This window comes from Ricinus communis, chromosome 5 (genome assembly GCF_019578655.1).
Source record: "Ricinus communis isolate WT05 ecotype wild-type chromosome 5, ASM1957865v1, whole genome shotgun sequence".
Classification (NCBI taxonomy): domain Eukaryota; kingdom Viridiplantae; phylum Streptophyta; class Magnoliopsida; order Malpighiales; family Euphorbiaceae; genus Ricinus; species Ricinus communis.
The window spans coordinates 1518997-1527516 of NC_063260.1; the positions used below are offsets into that span (position 1 = coordinate 1518997).

Below are 8520 nucleotides of genomic sequence, written 5' to 3' on the forward strand. Positions count from 1 at the left end.
TACCAATTCTCGTTTAACTTATACTAATTTTTATTTTGGTCACGTATTTTTTTTGTTTTATTATACTTTTTTAATTTTAAGTTGGATAATATATTGATCACTTGTTTAAGATATTGGTGATTTATTCATAAAAAAGAAATTCTAAAAATTTCATAAATTTATAATATAGAATCACTAATACTATAAAATGAAATCTCTAATGTTGAAGCTTTGAAGCGAAGCACTGAATTTCAATTCTCAAAAATTGATTTCGATGGACTGGCATCATAAAGGAAACGATAGCTTAAACATAAACAAGTCCAAAAATATTATAAACAAGTGCAAAAATACTACTAATTTGGTGGTTAGATATTTAAGTTAAAACTTTAGGGTGAAAACTATCACTAATAAACTCAAAGACGATCATGTATAATTACTAAGAATTAATAAATTAATATATATGCAGAAGCATACCTGAATTCATAGCAATTAATTGCTCTCTAGAAGCATATAGCCAGCTTCCCAGATCAACATGTATTTAGCATAGAGCCTTTTAATTTTTTTTATATTTTCTAACTAATGATAGAATGTCAGTTTAGAATAAAACCATACGTGTGACCTGAGGACCATAACCACTATATACACTTATAAAAGATAAAATGAAAAAAATAAACAACAACCAATATTTATTATCAAAGCCAAAAAAATTTCTCAAGCCTAAAACTGGTTTTAATTTTGAGTTAAAATAATAGTTTTGTGATATGATAGTGACTTATCAATTTTTTAAAACACGTGTTAGTTTAATATTGAATGTTTTAGACATATTATTATTCTAGCGAACTGAACCACTAAATTTTAGATAAGTGATTAATCTGCTATCTAACTTAAAATTAAATGATTGTAATGAAACAGGAAATGATATATAACTAAAAGGAAACTTAGTATAAAGTTAAGTGATCATTAATATAACTCCTATATTTTAAGTTTAATTTGATATTAAATGGAACTTTTTTGTGATTTAATTTCATTTAAACATTAGCAATTGTGAATTATGTGATGCCATTTTAAACAGGGTCATGTCTAACCAACTTGAATGTAAATAAATAAATAATCATTCCATGCATGCATGATTTCATCAAGAATTGCGAGCCATTTGGTGATTATTACCCATGATGTCGGCCTTAACTATATACACTTATAAAAGACAAAGAATTAAAGCAACTTTGCACTTATAATATTTATACTTCTGAGAGGCCTTTACACGTGCAAGCAAAGAACAAGAGTGACAAAGTATTGTCTTGTATACTTTTTTTATTAATAGAAAAGACAAGAGGTGGCTAGTAGTCTTTTTAAAAAAAAATTATCAATAAAAGAGAAAAAATGAAAATAACTTTCATACTTTCCTACATTTCAAAATGTTCAATCAAAAGAAATATAGTAGAATAATGATATAAATGGTCATTAAAAATTTTAAATTTAGTTTTATTTTAATTATAAAATTTTAATTTGTTTCGTTTTAGTTTAGTCACTTTGCAAATGAAAAACTGACATGTGACAAAAACAACCAATAAAAAAAGAGTAGTTAAAAAAGAAAAATGTGACATGTCAGTTTTTTATTGGCATTATGATTAAATTATAATTAAAATTAAAATTAAATGACTGAAATAAAATAAATAAAAAATTTATGACCAAAATGAAACTAAGTACAACATTCATATTATTATCATGAGCTGTAACTTAATTTGAGATAGAGATCCGATCCTACCATCATAGTATCAGATTTAGGGCGAAGTGAAAGAAATCCTCCCAAAATATGAGCTATGAGTCAAGTATTCTTATATAAAAGGTATACTAGGTGGTATTACAATGCTTGACTAGTTCATGTTTTTATCTTTTTGTAGCTTATATTAATCAATCTATAAAAATCCTTGTTAGCTTGTTCATTTCCCATGTAAAAACAAAACTCACTACAACCTTCCACTATTTCTTTGTCGGTTCTGAACTTGAGTCTTAATTTTTCAGTATTTCATCAGGAAATGCACTTAGCTTGAATTATTATGAAAAAAAAAAAAAAGAAATTTGTAGGTAAACTCAGGCTATCACGTTATCCGTAGATTAAATTAATTACATGGTGATATATAGCTTTATTTATTAATTGTTTCATTTTTATTGGTTGAATCTTAATCATGAATTATTAATGGTAATAGATAAACCAACCAATGAAAATGCAATAATTAATAAATGAAACCATATGCCACCATACAATTAATTTAGTCTACAAATAACTTGGTAGACTAAATCTACATAAAAATTTCTCTAAAAAAATGCCTTATTATAGACTTAATAATTACTAATGTTGTCAATAATGCAATTATGAAAGATAAACAGTTTCAACTCTACTCTCTCTCTCTCTCTCTCTTTATATATTTATGTGTTTTATTTCATTATCTCTCATAAATATAGAAATTTTTACATTGTATTTAGTTAAAATCTATAAAATTTATAGAATTAATTTATAAATCTAAAGTTTATATTTATATTTATGTGCTTTGAATAATGTGAAAGTTAATTTAAAATTTTATATATTTAAATTTATATGAAATTGGTTCTAGTTAAATTAAACTTTAATTAAATAAATATAATTTATAAATGAATTCCACATTAATTTATCAATATATTCTATAATGCAAAAATATCTCCTTTAACTTTATCATTTTTATTTTACTTTGTTTCTTATATATTTTTCTCAGATTGAACAAATATTTTAATGGATTTCAACCAAACATAACATTAAAAAACTTGAGATAATTACTGTTTGACTCATAGTTTTGCCATATTATACTAGTTACATTCTAACATTTAAAATATATATTTTTTCATTCTCCTCTTTTATAATTTTATACTAAAATCCTTTCCGTCAAAATTTCTATTGAAATAACCGTTAATTAAGTTTGATTTTGTACTATTTATCTCATAATCTGATGGCAAATAGTATAAAATCAAATTTAACAAACTATTCTCTGACGACGGAAGAATTTTTTAGTATAAAACTATTAAAAGGATGAAAAAAAATATTTTTTAAATGTTATTGATGGAAGTAATATAATATAGAAAAACACTGAGGCAAATAGTAATTACCTAAAATAAGTTCTCTGTACAAAACTACGTATCAGAAAATAACTAAGAGAGGAGGAGGCGGTGGAAGTGGGAGGCCAGACTCCAGTAATCACACTCCAAAGCCCTAAACTCAGATTATGAAAAAGAGATTATGTAAAAAGTAAAATTAAGGAATTGAGAAGAAGAGAGATCCTACTTCCTTATCTATCTATATTAAAATTACAAGAATGCCCTCTCTATGTTCTTGCATCAATCCCCTTATACCAATTAGATTCAATTAAAAGGCAGTTGGATTGGTCCAAATAGGACACCAGTAAGTTGTGGAAAAAAATGATTATGGTATTGACTAATTAAGGTTCAATCATCCACAGCATAAGCATTCATTATTACATAATTAACACTAATCAAAACCATTGCACCACATTAGAACTAATAAATTGGTAGTAAATATTTGTCTCAGTTCAGTTGTTTTTTAATTTGTAGAAAATTTTTCTATTTTTTTATTTTTAGCTGTTTAAAAAATTAAAAAATAGAAAATCCTCATTTCCATAGAAAATTATAAAATTTGTTGAATATGTTTACTTGCCACTCTAAAAAATATTATTTTCTATTTAGATAATATTTTAGATTTAAAAAATAAACTTGGAATTAATGAATTTGAAAATAAGTAATTTCTTATATAAAAAGAATAAAAAAATAACTTGTTACTCAAAGTTTCCAAAGTTCAATTATAATTTTAAAAATATGAAAAATTATTTTCTATTTTTATTTTAAGAAAATATTACAAGTAACCATAAAATTTTTATTTTTTGTTGTCATTTATTTTTTTTTTTTTTAAACATAATTTTTTATAAATAAACATCTCACACTCTTTAAAGTTTTCAACCCACCAGAAGAAAAAAAAAAGAAGAAGAAGGTTTTACTGCAGCAACAAGTACCAAACCAAAATCAGCAGTACATTCACTGATGCAACAACAACAACAACACTGTACTGATGCATATTCATCTCACTGGAATATCCACTCAAAATCACAAATTTTAACTCTTTAAATGTCATTTTTACTTGTAATAGTGATGCTGATGCAGACAACACTGTACTAAAAGTACTTGCAGCCTGAAAATGCTCATGCAAGAAATAATAACATTCTAGTTGATTATTTTTCTAATAGTTTTCTTTTTTTGAATTAGTTAATAATGTATTAGTCTTAAAGTTTCGACATGGTTGTTGGGTTTTGTTAAGATTAGTTAACCATGTCTCTAAATCAACAAGTCCCTGGCACAAAAAGCCTGCAGGGTTACAACCATTCCATTGTCAACCAAGTCCCCACCATTATAACTAATTCTTTGAAGCTTTTAGACACTTCAAACACAAGCTTTGGCTCTAGTCTAATAACTACTTTGATTGCTTAACCCTAACTAATTAAATTACTTCCCCTCCCCCTGACATTCATCAGTCTGTCACTTCCCACCTAATTTAGCATGTTTTAAACATATAACCTTAATGCACTATAATCTGGGCAAGTGGTAATGACTGCATTGCTCTACATGTTATAGTTTTATCATTAATCATTTAACCACTCTTCTAATATTTTATAATAGAGAACAGAAAGATTAAAGCAATCCAGATCAACTTTTAAGAGTTCTCTAGACAGTAGGGATCAAGACACAAGTGACAAGGACGTCCAAAAAAGATGCTTAAAACGTACTACATTATTTAGATCCCGAATTTCCTTAGCTAATCATCTTCTGGGGCTAACAACTCTTGCCTCCATTCTCTTTCAAGTCTAACCTATAAATAGCCTTATTAGCTTCTTTAATTCTCATGTATAACAAAGCTTGAGAGTTGAGAAAAAAAACCTCGACATGGCTTCTATTCTTGCATTGCTCTTGAGCTCAATTCTCATGGCTTCAGCACTTTCACCAGGAAATGGGCTGAGTTTGAATTACTATGAAAAAACATGTCCTGATGTCGACACTATTGTTACAGATGCTGTCAGGGATGCAATGGCAAGAGACAAAACAGTTCCTGCAGCTCTACTTAGGATGCATTTCCATGATTGTTTCATAAGGGTAGGAAATGAAACAGCATACTTGTTTTCTTAGATCACTTATATCTCCAACTTACTGCTTGTTGTCTGTTTGTTTCTAAGGGCTGTGATGCTTCAGTGCTGTTAAATTCAAAAGGCAGCAATAAGGCAGAGAAAGACGGTCCACCTAATGTTTCACTACATGCCTTTTATGTCATTGACAATGCAAAGAAAGAAGTTGAAGCTTCGTGTCCTGGTGTAGTTTCTTGTGCTGATATTCTGGCTTTAGCTGCAAGAGATGCAGTTGCACTTGTAAGACAACAGAACAAGCTAGTAAATACATTCTTCTTATATTCGTTAAAATTTCTTCTGATTCTAAATTCTTCCTGTAGTCTGGAGGACCAACATGGGATGTGCCTAAGGGAAGAAAGGACGGGAGAACATCAAAGGCAAGTGAAACAATACAATTGCCAGCTCCAACTTTTAACATCTCTCAGCTGCAACAAAGCTTCTCCCAAAGAGGCCTGTCCATGGATGATCTAGTGGCTCTTTCAGGTAAACAAAGGGTTGCTTGTATCTCCTCACCAATTACAACAAGATGATAATGTTATAAATAACCAATATGCAGGTGGGCACACTCTAGGTTTTTCCCACTGTTCGTCCTTCCGGAACAGAATCCACAATTTTAATGCCACTCACGACATAGACCCAACTATGAATCCCTCATTCGCAGCAAGGTTAAAAAGTATTTGCCCTAAAAACAATAAGGCGAAGAATGCCGGTGCCCCCATGGACCCTTCCTCAACGACTTTTGATAACACGTATTTCAAGTTGATCCTCCAAGGAAAAAGCCTGTTCTCTTCAGACCAAGCTCTTCTCACAAGTACAGGGACTAAAGATTTAGTTTCCAAGTTTGCTACCTCCAAAGATACTTTCTCAGAGGCATTTGTCAAATCTATGATCAGAATGAGCAGCATCACAGGTGGCCAGGAGGTTAGGAAGGACTGTAGGGTGGTAAATTAAGGATCTCTCAGCTTAGTTCTAGTCAATTCTAAACCATGAGAGATGAATGATCGATCAAACATAATTCTTTCGTTGGATAGGAACACAAGAAACCTCAATCCAAAATAGCGATAATGGACAAGTATTTTGTATGAAATTGAAATAAAATTGATGCATAGTGTTCTATTGCATAGTGTTTCATATTGGACTAAGGAGCATGGCATGCACTAAAATCAATAAATCAATGCAACAAGGCAAAATTTGGTTGGTACATATAAACAAGCAACCACTCCTTGTACCTAAAAGTTACACCTGGACACAGGAATTGGTAGATAAGCAGGTATTTAGTCCATCTACTCTACCAATCCTAATATGTCATTAATCCAAATACTGTTAACAAGCTAACCCTTTACTACTCTAGCATAAATAGCTCGTGAATACAAAACAGAATTTAGCAACACTTCCAACACAGAAATCCACACAAGTGTTCCATTCATAAATTAGCAAAATTCTCTAACAAATGACAGAATTGCTAACTCAGCCAGTCTCTAAAGATAGCATCACTTACAGTTGAAGTCTACTTTTGGTAATCAAATTTCATTTATTGGGCATAAAATCGAAGAAATCAAAACTAAGCATAACTAATGAAATTTACCCTTGCAATAACTTGAATGTCCAAAGCAATCACCTTGCCTTGGCAATGTTACTCTCCTGTGACAGTGAGAAGCAAAAGATGCGATCAGAGAGACTGCTTGACCAGGACTTCCAAGGTGTTAAACCAAGCTATTGCTTACATTAGTCTGCTCATTGTTTAACATGATCTCTGCCAGTTGAATGTTGCCACTTAACCCAGAAGCCTTGTGGGATGGCATGAAAGAAAATCCATCAAGAAGCTTCACACATTTTAAACCCCACTTCACCATCAAGAATTCAATAAGATGGTGTCCACTGCACATCATTACAACAGCCAAAAAGCTAATAAAGATTACATGACAAAGAGAATACACATGCTATACAATAATATTAGATCAGAAAACAGATGAACAAGTACCTTCGGTTATGATAAGTTGTGATGAAGACAGAACCTGGAGATTTCTGGAGCAGGAATGTCACAGTGGCAAAGAGGTCATCAAACGCTTACACACAGAAAAGGCAACTGATTTTTCAACTGAAGTGAGTTGGATTAAATAAAAGGGTTGGTGAAAAAGCTATACAGAAATTAAATTTACCGCTGGATTCATAAAGTACATCAGCACCAAGAATGATATTCGGCTTCAAATCAAATATAGATATATTCCAAATTCCCCATGTTAGTCCCAGTACCTACATGTTAAAAGGAACAAAAATTTCCTGATAATGAAATGTCAAGACCAAATATGAAAAACCAGCAATATCAGCATCGCGGTTTTACTTTACACTTAAGCTTATTCAGGTAACACACTTTTCTGATGTTGTCCAGCACCTGTCAGTACAGAAACAAAAACAAAATATTAAAACTACTGTCGTTTCACAGAAGACAAATTACAAAATAATAATCATCCATCCAAACGACAGATTGCATTCAAACAAACATCATCTAAAACAAAGCAAACTACATGCCGTTTAATACCAAAACAAAACACAATAAAAATTACTGAAACCTCAAGGCTATTAGAGTCATCAGTGAGAGTGACATGAGAGCCCAACTTAGCAGCAGCCAATCCAGGCAAAGAAGTCCCAGCTCCGAGCTGCAAGCTAAACAGTTAATTATATAAACAACAATAAGTAGTAAAAGAAAAGAAAAATTCGGATTTTTCGAATTGAAGAAAATGAGTTCTTGAAATTGGGAATACCTCAACGACATCAGCACCAGAAAATCGCTCTCTTTGTTGCCAAATGTACTCGGCAAGAATTACGCTACAAGGCCACACAAATAGCCCGTACTCTTCCTTCATATTCTGTTCAAAATTAATAATAATAATAATCATCGTCACTATTATAATTTATATATATCACTGTTAATTTTTAGTTTGAAAAAGAAATTAAAAGAAAGAGCACCTCAATTGTAGAGACGGAGAAAGCTGGTTTTTCCAGGCCGTCACCAAAAACATGATGAGATACCGTCGACATATTTCGGTGCGATGGTTCTTCGTCGTCGTCTTTGCCTTTCATTCCACCCTGCTCAAGTTTTCAATTGAATTTGTTTCGTTGTAAATTGGAAAAGAAGAAAGGTAACTGCAATTTGCATTGAACTTTGTTGAATTACAGTGAGTTTAGAGAGTGGCAGAGTCTCACGTGAGAAGAACGTGAGGTGAAGAACAAAGAGCGGTTTATTTTGGCGCTCTAGAAAAAAGAGCGGAGGCCAGTGTTCACGACGGAAATATTAACCCATCAACAGAAGGGCTTAATTGACACC

At 31.0% G+C, this 8520-nt stretch overlaps 2 protein-coding genes across 3 annotated transcripts; one reads left to right on the forward strand and one right to left on the reverse strand.

Moving 5' to 3' along the window:
• The first annotated feature begins 4856 nt into the window (after window positions 1-4856).
• LOC8268089 (peroxidase 64) lies at window positions 4857-6326 on the forward strand. The gene is made up of 4 exons (XM_002531089.4): window positions 4857-5166; window positions 5247-5435; window positions 5516-5678; window positions 5752-6326. The coding sequence occupies exons 1-4, from the start codon at window positions 4960-4962 to the stop codon at window positions 6144-6146; spliced, it is 954 nt and encodes a 317-aa protein (XP_002531135.1). The 5' UTR covers window positions 4857-4959; the 3' UTR covers window positions 6147-6326.
• LOC8268060 (probable methyltransferase-like protein 23) lies at window positions 5166-8520 on the reverse strand. 2 transcript variants are annotated; one of them, XM_015726583.3, is made up of 9 exons: window positions 8163-8520; window positions 7958-8062; window positions 7766-7852; window positions 7537-7587; window positions 7355-7448; window positions 7177-7261; window positions 6920-7073; window positions 6781-6836; window positions 5166-5412 (listed from the first exon to the last, which is right to left on the reverse strand). In XM_015726583.3, exons 1-8 carry the CDS (start codon window positions 8274-8276, stop codon window positions 6810-6812), a joined length of 717 nt encoding a protein of 238 aa, XP_015582069.1. In that variant the 5' UTR covers window positions 8277-8520; the 3' UTR covers window positions 5166-5412; window positions 6781-6809. The 2 variants fall into 2 exon arrangements, with proteins under 2 accessions (XP_015582069.1, XP_048231084.1); XM_048375127.1 differs by lacking the exon at window positions 5166-5412 and having other exon boundaries at window positions 6597-6836; window positions 7766-7859; window positions 8163-8189.

Bases quoted from the DNA above. Each gene is read 5' to 3' on its own strand.
- LOC8268060 (XM_015726583.3), bottom strand. From the start codon at position 8,276: ATGAAAGGCAAAGACGACGACGAAGAACCATCGCACCGAAATATGTCG. The intron at 7,853-7,957 runs GTATTCCCAATT...TTTAGCTTGCAG, and splicing joins CTGGTGCTGATGTCGTTGAG to CTCGGAGCTGGGACTTCTTT. The intron at 7,449-7,536 runs GTAAAACCGCGA...TTTAACATGTAG, and splicing joins TGAATAAGCTTAAGTGTAAA to GTACTGGGACTAACATGGGG.
- LOC8268089 (XM_002531089.4), top strand. From the start codon at position 4,960: ATGGCTTCTATTCTTGCATTGCTCTTGAGCTCAATTCTCATGGCTTCA. The intron at 5,167-5,246 runs GTAGGAAATGAA...TTTGTTTCTAAG, and splicing joins TCCATGATTGTTTCATAAGG to GGCTGTGATGCTTCAGTGCT. The intron at 5,436-5,515 runs GTAAGACAACAG...TTCTTCCTGTAG, and splicing joins CAAGAGATGCAGTTGCACTT to TCTGGAGGACCAACATGGGA.